This window comes from Pempheris klunzingeri, chromosome 21 (assembly GCF_042242105.1).
Source record: "Pempheris klunzingeri isolate RE-2024b chromosome 21, fPemKlu1.hap1, whole genome shotgun sequence".
NCBI classification, from domain to species: Eukaryota; Metazoa; Chordata; class Actinopteri; order Acropomatiformes; family Pempheridae; genus Pempheris; species Pempheris klunzingeri.
The window spans coordinates 21060242-21079762 of NC_092032.1; the positions used below are offsets into that span (position 1 = coordinate 21060242).

The 19521-nt window shown below is 42.6% G+C and overlaps 1 protein-coding gene across 1 annotated transcript in view; it reads right to left on the reverse strand.

Annotated features, from left to right (window-relative positions):
* Positions 1-19521, reverse strand: part of fars2 (phenylalanyl-tRNA synthetase 2, mitochondrial) — a 122999-nt gene that overhangs the window by 92790 nt on the left and 10688 nt on the right. The window contains exons 2-7 of the mRNA XM_070853045.1: positions 9719-10059; positions 6216-6302; positions 5508-5567; positions 4797-4965; positions 4180-4342; positions 3789-3920 (exon numbers count right to left, since the gene is read on the reverse strand). Of these exons, the coding sequence (XP_070709146.1) occupies positions 3789-3920; positions 4180-4342; positions 4797-4965; positions 5508-5567; positions 6216-6302; positions 9719-10047 (940 nt within the window). The 5' untranslated portion in view covers positions 10048-10059. The remainder of the gene's footprint in view (positions 1-3788; positions 3921-4179; positions 4343-4796; positions 4966-5507; positions 5568-6215; positions 6303-9718; positions 10060-19521) is intronic.

Consider the following 19521-nt stretch of genomic DNA (forward strand, 5'->3'; position numbering starts at 1 on the left):
ACACTATAGACCTCCACTACACACTGACACACTGACTAACACACACACACACACTATAGACCTCCACTACACACTGACACACTGACTAACACACACACACACACTATAGACCTCCACTACACACTGACACACTGACTAACACACACACACACACTATAGACCTCCACTACACACTAACACACTGACTAACACACACACACACACTATAGACCTCCACTACACACTGACACACTGACTAACACACACACACACACACTATAGACCTCCACTACACACTAACACACTGACTAACACACACACACACACTATAGACCTCCACTACACACTAACACACTGACTAACTAACACACACACACTATAGACCTCCACTACACACTAACACACTGACTAACTAACACACACACACTATAGACCTCCACTACACACTAACACACTGACTAACTAACACACACACACTATAGACCTCCACTACACACTGACACACTGACTAACTAACACACACACACTATAGACCTCCACTACACACTAACACACTGACTAACTAACACACACACACTATAGACCTCCACTACACACTGACACACTGACTAACTAACACACACACACTATAGACCTCCACTACACACTGACACACTGACTAACTAACACACACACACTATAGACCTCCACTACACACTGACACACTGACTAACTAACACACACACACTATAGACCTCCACTACACACTGTATCTGGTCGTTGGGGCTCTAATCCGGACACGGCGGTGCTCTTTGGTACATTTATCTGGGCTGTTCTGACGAACGTTACCCTCCCGCTGGGCTGCTTTCATTCCTTCACAGTTTAAGATCAGAGCGACACCAAAACTAAGGAAGGAAGCAGGATGTGTGTGAAAGAGAAGCTTGTTGACAGTCGAAGCTTTTCCTAATTATCTTTTTTAAAGACATTAAAAACATTAAATTATGTTCTTCAGCGTGATAGTAACACCAGAGTTTAGCAGCTCACACTCACTCCAACTCTCAAACCAGCAGGCTGAGAGGAGGATTTGGTAAAAGAGGCACTACAACTTTTCAACAAGGAGACCAAACTTCAGTCTGCAGGTCAGGATCTTTGTGGTGCTTCATCCCTGTGTGTGTGTGTGTGTGTGTGTGTGTGTGTGTGTCTTTGTATAGTTATGAGAACACAGTGTGTTGTGAGGACACTTTGCCTGGTCCTCACAGCTTCAAAGGGCCTGTTTGAGTGTTAAGACTTTAAGGTAAATGTTAGAATTAAAGGTTAAGGTTAGGCATTTAGTTACCATAGTGAAGGCCAGTGTCCTCACAACTACACAAAGACAAGAATGTGTTTGTGTGTGTGTGTGTGTGTGTGTGTGTGTGTGTGTGTTTGATAGAGTTTCTACTTCCTCCGCCTCTGTTTGGACCTCAGCATCAATTTAACCTCCTTCGGCTTTTACTGTCAAGAGGAAATACATGGAGAGTCTCACACACACACACACACACACACACACACACACACACACACACACACACACACACACACACACACACACACACACACACACACACACACACACAGAGCCAAAGTGTAAAATGGCCAAAGGCACTTCCATCTCGCTGTGTGTGTCCTGAAACAGTCTATTTCAGTCGTGGTGCGCTGCAGGAAATGGATTCAGTCGTGCACACACACACACACACACACACACACACACACACACACACACACTCACACTCACACACACACACGCACACACACACACAAGAGACCAAGAGAGAGAGAGACAGGTGAGCGGTGTTCAATAATGGAGGAGGTGAAAACGACAGATTTCTGCAGCTCCAGGGCCGAGAGGAGGAGGCCTCCTGGTCAGACCTGCAGCGCCCCCCTCTGGCAGGGCAGGAAACCGCTCGGGAGTCACCGGCCGCAGGGATCAGACGCCCAAACACGGCCTTTCAAACAGCACCTGGACGTCTCGGGTTTCAGCCCCAAACAGGGAAAATATTAACTCAACCAACCACCATTTTCTGTAGGGATCAATCTGCCAATTATTGGCTCCAATAATCGATTAAACATTCAGTCTGTAAAAAGTGAAAAGTGTCTCAGTCCAAAAATATTCAATTATAGATCTGAACTTTTCATATCTGAGAGGCCGACAACACACCGTTTGTGCTTTAAAGGTGAATTAAACGACTGATTGATTATAAAAACAGCTGATTCATTTACATTTGTTCAGGATTTACAGATAATTAGTTATTTTCTGTCGATCGAGCGTTCGTCGCTCCGTCAGGATGCAGCTGACAGACAGAAATTCGTCACATACCCGCTCACGAACGGGTCAAAAAGTACCTCAAGGTGTCAAATGTGAACAAACAGGCAAAAAATAGCACAAATGGTTCAAATGTTTCACCACATTTATGAGTAAAAGTGCTTCAAAATGTTGATGTTTCAGAGACTAATATCTGAAAAGTCAGTAAATAAAGAGTCAAAACTGTCTTAGAGGCTCAGTATCACCAGAGTTAATTCAGACCAGGTGTGTCCCAGGTGTGTTGTCATCATTTCAGTGAAATGGCCCTTTAAAAGAGTAGAAAACCGTCCAGCCTGCTGCTGTAGAGGCTGGAGCCTCTTTTCTGTTGTGTTCAGGTTGAGTTTAAACTAATTTTACTTATGGACATTAACACACACACACACACACACACACACACACACACACACAGAGCGGCGGCGGCGGTGTGATCCGGCCGCTCTTTGCGTCTTAAAGCATGTATTATTGATTGGAACAAGCAGCGGTGAAGTGGAGCGCAGCACTACAGCTTTGTTCAAGGGCAAAGCAGCAAAGTTAGCCATTTAGCAGGCTGACAGGGGAGAGAGAGGGGCGAGAGACACTGACAGACACTGGGGGAGAGAGAGAGGGAGAGGGAGAGAGAGGGGAGAGAGACACTGACAGACACTGGGGGGGGGTCAACCTTTTACTGACTGATTTTTTAAGACATTTCAGGTTTGTCGTCACAAATTAGCACCATGAAATCTACAGATAAATCAAAATCCATCAATAATCTAATGAGATAAATCAAAATTCATCAATGATCTGATGAGATAAATCAAAATCCATCAATAATCTGATGAGAGAAATCAAAATCCATCAATGATCTGATGAGATAAATCAAAATCCATCAATAATCTGATGAGAGAAATGAAAATTCATCAATAATCTAATGAGAGAAATGAAAATCCATCAATGATCTAATGAGAGAAATGAAAATCCATCAATAATCTGATGAGAGAAATCAAAATTCATCAATAATCTAATGAGAGAAATGAAAATCCATCAATGATCTAATGAGAGAAATGAAAATCCATCAATGATCTGATGAGATAAATCAAAATCCATCAATGATCTGATGAGAGAAATCAAAATCCATCAATAATCTAATGAGAGAAATCAAAATCCATCAATGATCTGATGAGAATGCTACTTTTAGCCCGGCTAGCTAACAGAGCTTCATGGTCGACGTCACACTGAGTAAGAGCTTCATTGTTCCTCAGTGACAGTGAACGCACCACGAGCTGGAGCGCCTTTGCTAGCGGAGCTGCTAACAGCAGACCGATGTGCTGCCTCATGTCAGAAAGCTGCGCTCGAACGCATCACAAAGGCTGCAGCCAATGAGCAGCGAGCACGTAGTTCTGCGTCTGTGAGAGAGGAAGTGAGGCGCTAGTCCAGGTGTGTTTACACCAGGTGTGTGTGTGCGTGTGTGTGTGTGTGCGTGTGTGTGTGTGTGTGTGTGTGTGTGTGCTCTGACCTGAGTTCAGCAGCTCCTGCTCCATCACTCCACAGCCGAGCACCTCCATCCAGTCGCCCTGGAAACGCACCTCCATCTCAAAGGAGGGATGAGTGAAGGGGAAGTAACAGTCGACCCACCGGACCTCCAGATCTGAGGAGGAGGAGGAGTTTAACAGGAGACAAAGAGATGAGGAGAGGAGAAGAAGAGGAGGAGAGGAAGAGGAAGAGGAAGAGGAAGAGGAAGAGGAAGAGTTTAACAGGAGACAAGGAGATGAGGAGAGGAGAGGAAGAGGAGGAGGAGGAGGAGGAGGAGGAGGAGGAACAGGATGGAGAGGAAGAAGAAGGAGATCACCGACTGAACTGAATGGACTGAGGTGTTTGACCTCCTGACCGTCTGCAGGTCGCCTCACCTCCTCCGAACAGGTGAGTGATGAGTCTGGTCAGCGAGTGTTTCAGGTTGAACTCCACCATCTTGACGGCCTCCAGCGTTTGTGTTTCCTGTTTCTGAGGCGTCCGCCGACCGCCGACCTCGAACAGAGACAGATCCTCACCGTTCTGCACCTTGGAAAACAGCTGGGAGACAAAATACACACCTGTCACACGCCTGAGACACATCTACAGCACACCTGTAACACAACTCTGACACACCTGTAAGACATCTGTAACTAACATATAACACACCAGTGACACGACTGTAACATGCCTGTGATACATCTAACAAGTCTCTGACACACCTGTAACACACCTGTAACACACCTGTAACACACATGACACATGTAACACACCTGTAAGACACCTATGACACCTAAAACACACCTGTAGCACACCCATGACAACTATAACACACCTGTAACACACCTGTAACACACCTATGACACCTATAACACGCCTGTAACACATCTATGACACCTATAACACACCTGTAACACACCTATGACATCTATAACACATATTTAAGTAAGGTTTAGTCTCAGGAGACTAAAATGAAGGGACTGTGGCATCTAACAGGTCACACACGGCGTCCCACCTCGTGGTTGGAGAAGAGCCGGACTCCTTCCATCTGATGGAAGACGGGGTAGTGACTGGCGTCGATCTCGTCCCGCCTGTAAACGTCTCCGGCCAACAAGAAGGCGTCCAGACCGGATCTCACCAGCTCCCTCTGGTGGGCGGAGGTGTGAGCGCGCAGCATCGTTTTCCTGCAGAAACACCTGACGCATTTCAGTGACGCACTTCTCACCTACAACTGCAGCTCTTCAAAGCCACCAGACTCCATTGACAAAAACAGTCATTTTAGAACACAGGAGTTGCTGGTCTGCTGCTGCCTCGATTGATTAGTTTGCTTGTTAAAGAGTGTAAAACAAATATTGTGTTGGATCTGAACTGACCCTTTAAAACACCACAGTCACACAATTGCTCAAACAAACTAACTGATGGAAGCAGCAGTAGAAAAGCAACTCGCCTGTTCTGTGAGGTAAAATCCCTGTTTTTGTGAATGTAATCTGGTGTGCGTGAGAAACAGCCGTTATATCGCTATTTTAAAAACCACCAGACTCCATTGACAAAAGCAGTCATTTTACACAGGAGCTACTGGTCTGCTGCTGTCTTAATCAGTTAGTTTGTCTTTCTTATTGTGGGATTTTGGTGTTTAAGGTTATTTCAGTTTGGGTCCAAAACAGTAACATGGGAAGTACCTTTACGTTGTTTTATCAGGACTTTTAATTCAGTAAAAGCCACTCACCTGTTCAGGTAGTAGTTATCTCCCCGTTTCCTGCTGGGGTGGTCAGGCGGGATCAGCAAGCTGCCGATCAAATCACACACAGATTCACTTAACGAATGGCTGCATTAACTCATGTGTCTTAAATATACTGGCTGAAGTGTTGTAGTAATGATAAAAATGAGAATCCATCAATAATCTATGATAAAAATGAGAATCCATCAGTAATCTATGATAAAAATGAAAATCCATCAATAATCTAATGATAAAAAAGAAAATCCATCAATAATCCAATGATAAAAATGAAAAACCATCAATAATCTAAGGATAAAAATGAAAATCCATCAATAATCCAATGATAAAAATGAAAAACCATCAGTAATCTAATGATAAAAATGAAAAACCATCAATAATCCAATGATAAAAATGAAAAACCATCAATAATCCAATGATAAAAATGAAAAACCATCAGTAATCTAATGATAAAAATGAAAAACCATCAATAATCCAATGATAAAAATGAAAAACCATCAATAATCCAATGATAAAAATGAAAAACCATCAATAATCCAATGATAAAAATGAAAAACCATCAATAATCAAATGATGAAAAAGAAGAACCACCAGTAATCTAATGATAAAAATGAAAATCCATCAGTAATCTGAAGATAATCTGATGAGGCAGCACAAGCGTTTACCTGTAAAAACAACAAAAGAAACGGAGGTGCTCACCTGTCAAAGTTCTGCTCCACCGTCACCACGGGGCTCAGGTTATCGTGGACGGAGAACAGCGGGTTTCCCCAGCGGCCGACGTAGGCGCTGTGGAGGGTCGGAGAGGGTGGTTAGTGCCGACCAATGAGCTTCAGGGAGGATCTACTTCCTGGATACGCCTTCATCTACTCTGTGTGGAGCTGCTCTAACCTTCAGCTGTGGTCTCTTCACGTTATGTTTATCAAAGACATGATTGATCAGAAGGCTCATTATTACTGAATTGTTTTGATTATTTTCCGGTAAAGGACGTAAATCCTCCAGCCGACTCTTCAACAAGCAGCAAAACTACAAGAAATTCACAAATAATCACAAATCAGCTGAATAATTATACTGAATATCAGTTATTGACCAGAATTTATCCGATCGAGGAGAATTTTCAGATTTCAGTTTGGTTTTCTTTTGTTTTTGTTTATTTTTTCTTTTGTGTCTTGTTTGTTTGTTGTTTTGTTTGTTGCTTTGATTAATCAGAACAATCAGATCAATCAAAGCAATCAGGCTTTGATTGATCTGATTGCTCTGATTGTTGATTGATCCGATTGTTCTGATTGATCTGATTGTTGATTGATCTGATTGTTCTGATTGCTCTGATTGATCTGATTGTTGATTGATCTGATTGTTCTGATCGCTCTGATTGATCTTGTCCTCGTTAGTGCAGCAGTTCTTAACGCAGCTTTGACAGCAGCTTTATAAATAAAGTTCTTCTTCTTCTTGTTATTATTGTTGATTTATTTACTCATTTCTTTACATTGTTGGAAATCTTCCACTCGTCTAAACTAAACATTAACAACTTTTTTTTTTTTTTTAACAGCTTCAGTTTGGACCAAAAACAATAAAAACAATAGAACTAATAGTTAAACTTATTAAGATTCAGGCTGGTAGAAGGTGAAGTGGGGATCAAAATGTGTCTTTTAGACACTTTTAGTCACTAAACTATTGCCTCAACACTATTTGAATAACTGTCTGTCTAAACCACATGTGTTTTTACTGGGCAGAACATCCAACACATACTTCACCATTTACACAATCACTACTTTTACTCTTGAAAACAAAGTATTCTAGCTGAACTGACATCAGTCTGAAAGCAGCAGCCCGTTGGCCGTCTTGTTGAGGACACCTGAGGGCTGCTGGGTAATATCCTGCTGCTATCAAAGCTTCTGTAAAGAGGAAAGTTCACGACCTGTGAAATGGCAGAGTCATAAACCAGCGTCAGACAACACACTCAGTGACTTCCTAATGACTTATTAATGCAGTATTAATGCGCTCGCTGCTGAGTGTGTTGGTTTTTTAACAGTCTGGAATATAACCAGCAGCTTAACGATATTTCACTGCTGCAGCAAACTTTTACAGCCGACCGTCCCTGAAGATACACCGAGCCTGCCTGGGGAGGGGTTTGACTGAGGGGGGGGGGTCAGTCAGCAGTTTGTGCTCCGAAAATAAAGAAATAACAGAGAAATACTGAAGAAATACAACAAGAGAGCTGCTGATTTAAAGGATCAGGTGGTTTTATTTGGATGTGGAGGACGACACACACACACGGGGGACAGGGAGTTGTGTGAATATTCACGCCTGAAGTGTGAAGATTCATATATAAAGATAAGATTTTAACAACAATAGAAGAGCTGCCACAGCCGAACAGGACGGCTTCATCCACACCAAAATGTTCCTCTTTTAAAACGGCACTTTAAAGCCAAGCCGAGTGTTTTAGCGTCGGGATTAATCTCCGTCTATTTTAGCGCTGTGCTAACACCAGAGTCGGGCCATGCGGGTCACTTTGAATGGAAGCTGCAATGTGAAGCTACAAACTGGTGCTTGTTTTTGTTTCTGTGCCGTTAAACCACTTTATTATCCAACGCTAACTAAACAAAGCCTGAAGCAGGAGTCAAAGGTGTGTTATTCAGCTAATTTAGCTAATGTCTGCTACTGTGTATCACAACAAAATCACGTTTACTATTAGAGTATATACACATATACACTACTCACAGAAAGTTAGGGATGTTCGACTTTCAGGTGAAATATATGGAAAATGTAAAAAGTGAATGCTACAGTGATATTATATCATGAAAGTAGGACATTTAAGTAGAAGCATGCACTGGTAGTTTATTCATCTTAAACAGTTTATTTAAAGAAAATCTACCAACAGTGGTAGGTAAACCACAACAAAACATGTTCAGTGTCTCAATAAATTGGGACGTGGCCAAAGGACGTCCACTCCTCTCCTTTCTGTGACTCTTCCAGTCTCTGTATCACTGTTCCAACCTCCTGATGACACTCTGTGACCCTCTAAGCTCAGTGAACACCTCCGTCTGAGGACTTCCTGTTTGAAGCCTCCAGTGTTGAGGTGCCGCTGATCAACTGTTAGGTGTCGTCTTGGTCTCATGATGTCAGAATGTGAACAGCAGGATGAGGAGGACTGTTTAAATACCAATTCTAACTGAAGCAGGAAATGTATTGGTGGATTCATGGATCAAACCTGTTGTGAATGTTGCTGTTAAGCTTCTTGTTAGAGAACAGCAGCTGGTGCAGAAAGTACTGAGACACTGAACAGTTGGACATGTGCATTCAAAGGTTTAGAGAAGGTCACATTAAGTTCACCTGGAAAGGTTAGAATGCATTTTAGGTTCATCCTGAAATTTCACCTGAAAGCTGAATATCCCTAACTTTTAGTGAGGAGTGTATAAATATATACATGTTACACAATCATCTTGTGTCTATAAGATAATCGTAAATTAGTAGGAACACTAATGATGATAACCACGTCAGTGAGCAAACACACGTTTCACAAGACTGTTTATTCAACTGGACGTATTTGAGCCGATGTAAATGCGGCAAAGGGGACGAAAGAAGAAGAGAGCGATTTCTTTTCTTGGGCCGATGACGAGGAGGAACCATAACTGATATGACGGGTCAGTGTCATCATGTTTTAAAGTCTTTGTTAGCACACTTTTTTGAGATATTTAAGTGGTGGACTGAACCGTCGCTGCCATCCACAGAGCGCTTACAGCTTAGCTAACATGAAGTTACGTTGGCATTGAACTCTCCGGTGATGTGTCTGAACTATGCCTGAAAACGGCAAAATGGGACTTTAGCTTTATTTAAATGTACATTTGTCCAACTTTGATGCTCTTAATCAATAAAGGATTGAGCAAAAAGACTAGCATCTAAATGGATCAGCGTCTGGGTTGCAGGAATGGGATCAGGACAGTATTCTCCAGGTTCAGGAGGAGGGTCAGGGGGTCAGTTAAGGCATCAGGGTTCATCCTCTGGGGACCATGACAAGGAACTTAAAGAAATCAGTTTTTCAGATGCCTCTTCTGGGATAAAAATAGTTTTGACTCGACAGTAACATTAGAAGAAAGATTAGAGGGACATTAAAAGTCTAAGAATCAACAGTAAGATCATAGAAATCTGGCCAATAGTAGCCAAGATGTCTCACCAATATTTTGCCAAACATGGTGGATGCGTACCTGTAGAAGTGAGCTTTGATCCGCTCCTTGATCATCCACAGGGGATGATGGGTTTGGTTGTGGAGGTTGCGTCCGACTTTATCCAAGAGCTTCGGCGTGACGTTGGTGAAGTCGTCCCGGGGGTAGGACTGGCCCAACACCTCCACCGAGTCCTGGCCAATCACGGGCCGGGGGGCGGGCCCGTCTGTGCTGAGGCGTCTGCGCGATGCCGCGCCGCCATTGGCCGAGAGGGCCGACAGACGGCAGCCGTGGCGTAGGGCGACGGGCGGGGACTGTAGGAGGGGGAGGAGCAGGGACAGGGAGCTGTTGCCGAGCCTCATGATGGTCATCGGTCCATGGAGCTGCAGGAGATAAACAGACTTTAGACTTCAAAACAAACAATATCTGTTTCCAGAGCCCCTCTTCCTCCATTTCTTCTTCTGTGGTTCTCCTATAAATCCCTCCCACAGCTGGGTGTCGACCGTAATCCATCTAATTATTCCTGTTCACCTTTACGTTAGAAAAAAAAATCCGTCACAACCTGTCGATGAGTCTGTTTCTGCAAACTCACACTTAAACAAACAGTCATTGCTGCTAGCTTAGAGTTACGGAAAGCTAAGCTAAGCTTTTGTACGGTTTAGTTGTGAAGCACATTTCAAGAACAAGGCACTTCAGAGTAGTTTAACAAACACTTTGAGACTAAAGAAACATGATAAAAGTAAATAAAAAAGAAATAGAGAATAAAAAAAAAGCTAAAATAAAGGATCTGGAAGAGTTCTGTTTTCCTGTTAATGCTATTTTAGCTAATTGTACTCAAAATTATTGTGTTTTATTGTAATTTCATGTCTGTAATCTAATGTGTTTTTACGATAACGCCATCTGTATATTTTAACAACACTGTACATGTAAAAGCGAGTTGAAAATCAGCTCTGAACTCGACGTGCATCACGTCGGCTTCACGCTCTGTGTCGGAACAATGTTGAATTACATCGTCTCCTTTAAATGAAAATCAAAGTTTTGGCTCAGACTGGTTCAGGCTTCACTCATTAAATGTGTAATTTCAGTGGAGGGTGGAGGGCGAAAAGATGGAGAGAGCTTCTGAGTGGAGGGGAGAGTTATAGCTGCACACACACACTTTGATAATGAGTTTATAATTGCAGTAATGAACAAACATAAAAAAACAGCGAAAGGTTAAAATGAGACAAAGTGAGCCGACTCAGCTGGTTCGGTTTCTGTTTGTCCTCTTACTTCTTTCCATCATTCAACCTCTGACAAGAGACTAGACAATCGCCCTTTTCCCTGTCCCCCTCAAATATTTGTCCATTCATCCACACACACACACACACACACACACACACACACACACACACACACACAGTAACACACACACACACTCTGGGAGCATCCCTGAACAAGACAAAGGGTGTTGCATTGCAGTGGCATTGCAGCAAAATGGATTATTGTTCCTAAATCCATGAAGCTTTTACCTCTGCTCTGCTGCTGGTGTCATATTATACTGGTCTGGACAGGACAGTGCTCAGGTCACACACACACACACACACACACACACACACACACCCCACACACACACACACACACACACACAGAATACAAAACTGGTTGTTGGATAAAAGGACATCTGAAGGTCATTTTGACTTTAACAGGAACATAAAAGTAAACTACATAGAGCACTGACAGTGACCCCTACAGGCTACAGTAGCCACTACACCCCCCCCCCCTCCATTATGCAATAGTTGGACAAACTGAACAAATTACAGAAGATTTTTTTTGTAGAATAAAAGCTGTGAAATGAATAAGAAATCCTCTGAAAAGCATTAATATATTCGGTAAAGGTCACGGCAGCTCAGCCATTATTTGTCTTGTGTACAAAGTTCATAATTTGTCCAAAGACAGGCGCTAAAAGAAAGGTCACGGAAAGACCAAAATAGACAAAAGTCCTCTGCAGAGCACAGATGTGTTTGCAGTGTTTTACTGTGGAGGCGAGCCAACGCGCCTGAGGCTAAAAACCACCACTGCAACATGAAACATCATAAAAACTAACTCACTTTTATAAAAGGTTAAACATTAACCATGAGGGAGAAAGACACATTTAATGAGAGTGACTGCTGTTGTGGGTGCTAATTTGTTGCTAATGTGTCTGTATCCATCTGTTTTTGAAGGATTTGCTTCAATATCTTAGTTGAAGTTCAAGGTAACTTCTCCACAAGTCAACCAGTAACATGTGGAGTCCCACAGGGAAGCGTTCTGGGCCCCCTGTAGGTTTTTATTGTATGTGAATAACTTGGAATCTGCTTGTGGTGACATTTTAAGTGTAAACTTGGCCACAATGTGTAAATTGTGTTTTATAAACTATTTTTTGGATGTTTGACTTTCTGTGATGTTATTAAGGTTGATTTTAGGGATGGGTCAAGATTTACTTTGATTTTTTTACATCAAGGACCACAACAAAACCAACAAAAGTCTTGTACTTAACTCATCATTGACATTTCTTTGAAACGTGTAATTTACTGTAAAGTATCCCTTTTCATAAAGTGTCAATTAAATTAATATACTAATCAAACTAGTCTGAAGATGAGGTTCATCCTCTGGGGATCATGAAAACCTACAGTAGATTTGATACAATGTTGTTGACACATCTTACACTGGATTAAATGACAAACTGACCAATTTTATGCTACATAATTCAATGGTACACACCAATTAAATAAAATCAGTGACTTTAGCTATAAAGTCTATACAAGCCTATAAAAGACTAGATTTCATGTGTCAAGATACACAAAGAACTATTTCTGTTGTTTTTAAATTAACTGAAATGTCAGAAAATAGTTAAAAAGTCCACAACAAGAGCTTGTGGTAACATAACTCGAAGATATCCAGTTTACATTTATATAAAACAAAGAAAAGACACATATCTTCACATCTGACACACTAGAACTACAGATATTTGTCTTTGTTTGACATAAATGATCTTTTTGTTCCTCCACTCAGACACTGACAATCAAAATCAACAACCACAATCGTAAAACAACAATTTGGACTTTTCTGTGCAGCCGTCATGCTGCAATGACTCTCTGTGGACCTGAGAAGTGTGTGATGGCGTGCAGAAGGTGAAGACGCCCTTCATCTTACATGATAACAAAAGGTCACGTGACATTTCCAGACAATATATGGCTCGACCTGCGGTGGATCGACATGATCCTGCCATCTCAGAGAGTTCACAGACGACTTTTAAAGACTTCAAACAAAATAAAATCTGCTGAAATATCGCCCCTTAGTTGGCTCCGTCTTCTTTTCTTTGGGACTGACCTTCCTAGCATGTGATCGTCACCATATGTCTGTTCCCACGGCACCAAACAACACCACATATGCACATATGGACGCCCACGCTCATGGACACACACATACAGTAAAAGCACACTCAGTGTATGTAACAAACCGCAGGGAGCTGGAGCTGAGCAGGATTTAACATCGACACACACAGAGAGAAAAAACAAACCTCAGGTGTGGACGCCCGATCCAACATGTGACGATAATCTGGATCCACGTTTGTTAAGATTCAAGCCTCAGGCAGGAAATTAGAGCTGAAAGGATTAGTCGACCGATCAATTAGTTGATGGACAGAAAATTAATCAGCAACTATTTTGAAAATTTAATGATTTTGATTTACTTGTCAAGCAGAGATGCCAAAAAAAATCTGGCTCATTAAATGTGAGGATTTGCTGCTTTTCTCTGTTTTACATCATTATGAATTGAGTGTCTTTGGGTTTTGGATTGTTGAGCTCTGGGAGACAGGCATATAGTAGACCAAACTAATTCATCAAGAAAATAACCAGCAGATGAATCGAAAATGAAAATAATCATTAGAAAAGCCCAATACGTGGCTCTGATCGGTTTTAAACCTAAAAACCAAAACTAATTTATTGAACTTCACCATCTTATCAGACGTCTCAGACCTATAAAGAAGACGAACTTTCACTTTCAGCTAAAGAAACAAGTCTTTATCATGTGGATGTTTGAAATGATACTGAACCGTCTTAGGCACGACTCGCTTCTGATTGGTTATATTTAGGCACGACTCGCTTCTGATTGGTTATATTTAGGCACGACTCGCTTCTGATTGGTTATATTTAGGCACGACTCTCTTCTGATTGGTTATATTTAGGCACGACTCTCTTCTGATTGGTTATATTTAGGCACGACTCGCTTCTGATTGGTTATATTTAGGCACGACTCGCTTCTGATTGGTTATATTTAGGCACGACTCGCTTCTGATTGGTTATATTTAGGCACGACTCTCTTCTGATTGGTTATATTTAGGCACGACTCTCTTCTGATTGGTTATATTTAGGCACGACTCTCTTCTGATTGGTTATATTTAGGCACGACTCGCTTCTGATTGGTTATATTTAGGCACGACTCGCTTCTGATTGGTTATATTTAGGCACGACTCTCTTCTGATTGGTTATATTTAGGCACGACTCTCTTCTGATTGGTTATATTTAGGCACGACTCTCTTCTGATTGGTTATATTTAGGCACGACTCGCTTCTGATTGGTTATATTTAGGCACGACTCGCTTCTGATTGGTTATATTTAGGCACGACTCGCTTCTGATTGGTTATATTTAGGCACGACTCGCTTCTGATTGGTTATATTTAGGCACGACTCGCTTCTGATTGGTTATATTTAGGCATGACTCTCTTCTGATTGGTTATATTTAGGCATGACCTGCTTCTGATTGGTTATATTTAGGCATGACTCGCTTCTGATTGGTTATATTTAGGCACGACTCGCTTCTGATTGGTTATATTTAGGCACGACTCGCTTCTGATTGGTTATATTTAGGCATGACTCGCTTCTGATTGGTTATATTTAGGCATGACTCGCTTCTGATTGGTTATATTTAGGCACGACCTGCTTCTGATTGGTTATATTTAGGCATGACTCTCTTCTGATTGGTTATATTTAGGCACGACTCTCTTCTGATTGGTTATATTTAGACACGACTCTCTTCTGATTGGTTATATTTAGGCATGACTCTCTTCTGATTGGTTATATTTAGACACGACTCTCTTCTGATTGGTTATATTTAGACACGACTCTCTTCTGATTGGTTATATTTAGGCATGACTCGCTTCTGATTGGTTATATTTAGGCATGACCTGCTTCTGATTGGTTATATTTAGGCATGACTCTCTTCTGATTGGTTATATTTAGACATGACTCTCTTCTGATTGGTTATATTTAGGCATGACTCTCTTCTGATTGGTTATATTTAGGCATGACTCTCTTCTGATTGGTTATATTTAGACATGACTCTCTTCTGATTAGTTAGTCACAAGGTCTATTGTCCTCTAAATGGGATTTAAACATGCTTGGCTTTAATCAGAGATATCCAATATGGGTAACGGCATCTTTCAGCTATAAATTCTGCTCACATTCATCTTACTTTTGTTAATTTTCAGCCGCAGTCTTGAGTCGTATAAATACTGAACAAGTAGGACGTGATGGAGGCCTCGGGCATGAGGAATCTGACAAACTATTGTGCAGCAGACAGATAAAATGTGCACCGATGTAAGCAGCTCTGGAGGAAGTGAAACATGATTCATCATGTGTGAAAGTTGCTGAGAAAATCCCTTGTTTCGTTGCCAAGAAGTTGTTCTGACTAACCAGCATGGCAGCAGCCAACAGTGAAGCTGTGATGTGCCTTCTGACGCTGCCAGCTGACTAAAAGGTGGCAGCAGAGACGCCGCCAAGGACGAGCTGCAGCCCGCCATCCAAAAAACACCCACCGCACGTCAAAAAGACGGAGAAACAAACCCAGAAATGCGTCTGAACGTGAAACAAAGCTCCGAGCCGCAGCACCGTCACTGTCTGGATGTGACAGAAAAGTTGAGAGAAAACGCCGGAGTGCAGGAAAATACGACGCCGCCGTCGAGCGCGGCGGTCGCCAAGGTTACAGTGCCGCATAGCACGCCAGGTGCGGCCGAGGAAATAGATGTCACTCAGGCACAAACTTCAACGCCAGACGAGTGGCACAACGCTCATGCTATGCAAAGACATAAAGCCTGCACACACACACACCCAGTTCCCAGCAGCAGTGCAGAGGGATTCATTCAGGCTGTAAAAACTGACACACTGATAGAAAGAGGTGATAAATTACATACTGCAGAGAGGAAGGAAGGCAGAGACAGGCCTATGGAGAGAGATACCGCATGTGTATATCTATATATATAGTCTGTGTGTGTGTAACGATGGCTTCAGAGACAGAGGTTTAGATAAATGAGAACAGAGTGAAGACGGGAGGAAAAAAAATGACATAAAAACGACATAATTTCTGTGGTGTAGGAAGTACTCAGGTCCTTCAGCACAGTAAGAGTACCACAGCGTGAAAATACTGTGTTATCAGCAAAAGTACTGATACCACAGCGTAAACACGATCAACCATCAATCCACTGATTGTTTGCTGTTTGTTCAGAAATGGTGTCACAATGATCTGGAACCATTAAATGCTTTAATAACGATTATTAAAATTAATTGTCAGTTGCAGCTGCACTTCTATTGGCATCGTGTTTTATAACATTTATAACATTAACCACGTTAACAAAGTTCCCTCACCGAGTCAAAAGTAAAACTTTTCTGTGACTTCCCATGAATAAAAGGTTGAATTCCAACGACCTGTAAATGTAACATGGCATCGAAAAAACAGCATTTTAGATCAGAGATCAGAGATCAGAACGGAAAGCCAAAATCTCCTTCTTCTTCCAAGCACATAGATATTATATAGACCCCCTAAATCCTGCAGACTGCACCTTTAAAGAAAGGCTGATACAGTGATGATGGCATACAAAGGGTTCATTTATCAATAATAATCGGCCTGCTGTTCAAAAACTGTTGCAGTGATTAAAGTCTGAGTTTTAACAGTTCTGTTAACGAGGACCTGAAGTCATGTGATCAGTTTTCCAAAGACGGAATAAAATAAATAAAATAAAACTAGTCAGTTCAGTCAGAGGAAGCTGTGTGTGTGTGTGTGTGTGTGTTTTAAACAGGTGGTGTGTGTGTGTGTGTCTCTCTCTCTCTCTGCAGGAGTGGCGGTGTCACTCGCCCCCTCCCATCAGAGGGAGTCCCTCTCTGGCACGACGACCACTTCCTGCGGCTGACACGCCTCACTTCCTGTTCACGACGCCGCTCGCTCGCCAACAGGCCAGTTACACAACCTCCGACCCCCCCGTCTGTCTAATACTGCTACTACATTATACTACTGATACTACTACTACTACTGATACTACTACTACTACTACTGATACTACTACTACTACTACTGATACTACTACTACTACTACTGATACTACTACTACTACTGATACTACTACTACTACTACTACTGATACTACTACTACTACTGATACTACTACTACCTCTAAGAATAAACACTAATCATAAAAATACTAGTCATTAAAAATAACAGTATCTTTATTTGTAAGTCGAGTATTTTAAACTCCTTTTTCCGGAGCTTTCACCCAGGCTGACTCTCGGGATGTCAAAGCGGCTCCTGAAGCCGCTACAGCAGCTGAAGTGTTTCTCCACATCCAAGATAACCCCCCCCCCCCATTAGAGAATAACACTAAAGATGTGCTGCTGGAATATACCACTGACAGTCTGCAGGGGGGCTTTTATTTTGAAAACTGAGCACACATCTGAACTATCCCTTTAAAGAGACGCCAGTTAAGAGGCGACACACACTGTATATATATATATATATATATAGTGTGTGTGTGTGTGCAGTCATAAAGCAGGACAGCTGCAGTATATAAATGTGTGTGTGTGTGTGTGTGTGTGTGTGTGTGTGTGTGAACACATGATGAGTTGTTCTGCGTGGCGGCCGAGCTGCAGCAGGATTTATGGGAGCTGTAGTCGAGCTGATTGGCTGATACTGTGGCGTTTATTTAAAACAGCGTGTCCTGAAACGACCCCGCATCCATCACACACACACACACACACACACACACACACACACACACACACACACACACACACACACACACACACACACACACACACACACACACACACACACACACTCCTCCACTCTGCTGCTGAAAAGTACATTTACTTTACAGTTACTGTGAGGTACTTGTTTGAAGTACTTGTACTTGACTAGAGTGTTTCCCTGATGAGCTACTTCATACTTGTACTGGAGTACAAGTACAAGTACTCCAGTACAAGTACAAGTACTCCAGTACAAGTACAAGTACTCCAGTACAAGTACTCCAGTACAAGTACTCCAGTACTGAACAGGTGTATTTTCCTGTGTTTTTAGTCTTTTATATACTGATACTATTACTACTACTAGTAATACTGATACCACTAATACTAGTGATCCTCCTCCTCCTCCTCCTCCTCCTCCTCCTCCTCCTCCTCCTCCTCCTCCTCCTCCTCCTCCTCCTCCTCGTTTCCTCCTCCTCCTCTCCTTGTGTCCTTCTCTTCTTCCTCCTCCTTGTTTCCTCCTCCTCCTCCTCCTCCTCTCTTATTACACTTTTACAGGCTGCCTGTGCAGGTTTGATCTAATGTTGCCTGTCAAGAAGCTGCTGCCTCTCAGAGCATCCACAGATATGGCTTTATGATGAAGAGGAGGAGGAGGAGGAGGAGGAGGAGAAGGAAACAAGGAGAGGAGGAGGAGGAAACAAGGAGGAGGAGGAGGAGGAGGAGGAGCGTCTGACATGATAAAGAAGGAGGGAAGTTTTATGGTTGGAGGAGAAAAGTGCAGAGGCTGCAGCTCTCAGCTACACTCATACATCCAATTTGTTTCCCTTCACCGTGACACACACACACACACACACACACACACACACACACACACACACACGTATGTAAAGTGCCAGTGAAAATAAAAGTAAGGTACTTTTAGTGGCTGTTCTGGAGCTTTCGATCACGTCATGGCTTGAAAGCTGAGGGTCAAAGTTCACCAACCGCTCAGACACAAACACACACACAGAACAGCACCTGTACGCTAACGCTAACGCTAACGCTAACGCTAACGAGGAGCGAAACATTGACGTATTTAAAACTTTTACTTCTCCCTGTTTTGGGTTCAGGTTCCTTCTTACTTGAGAAAATCTGATGGTTGTCGTCTTCGTCATTAAATATCGTCGTATAACACAGAGCGCCATCTGCTGCTGATGTTTGGTAGTGCAGCAGTCCGATATATAACTATAACTTCATTATAGAAAAGTATGGGGCTGCTGTGCACGTCGAAACAACATGACTACATTAAACAGTGACCAAGAGCTCCAGAGAGGAACATTTAACAGAGAAACCGTGGGGCTGTCCTGCTCTTCACACTGACAGCTCCGGTAAAAGTGGATTATTTATCCTGTCTGATTTATTGATCTTCTTTGTAATACCCCTTTACTTTTCAACGTTCATTATCATTTCACAGAAGCGCGGTGTGTTCAGGGCCGTCAGGAAGCTTCGTGTCACTGCGGCCTGTGCAGCAGCAGCAGCAGCAGCAGCACGGGGCTCCTTCATGAATACGAGGCGGCCGAGTGGCCGGCGCATCGATTGATCGCTCGGCGCCGGCGTCCCTCAGGACGGCGAGGGCTGATCTGAATCAATCACCCTCTGCAGTGACCACACGGCAGCAGCTCACAGCTCCCTTTTTCTCCCCCGATGTGTCAGATTCTGCAGCTTCAGGCCGGAGGAGAAATACGGACACGAATGGTGCAAAACATGAAGTTAACCTTCGCTGCTGCAGGTCGCACTTTCTGCCTTCACTGGGCTTCCTGTTTATCTCTACAAAGTAAG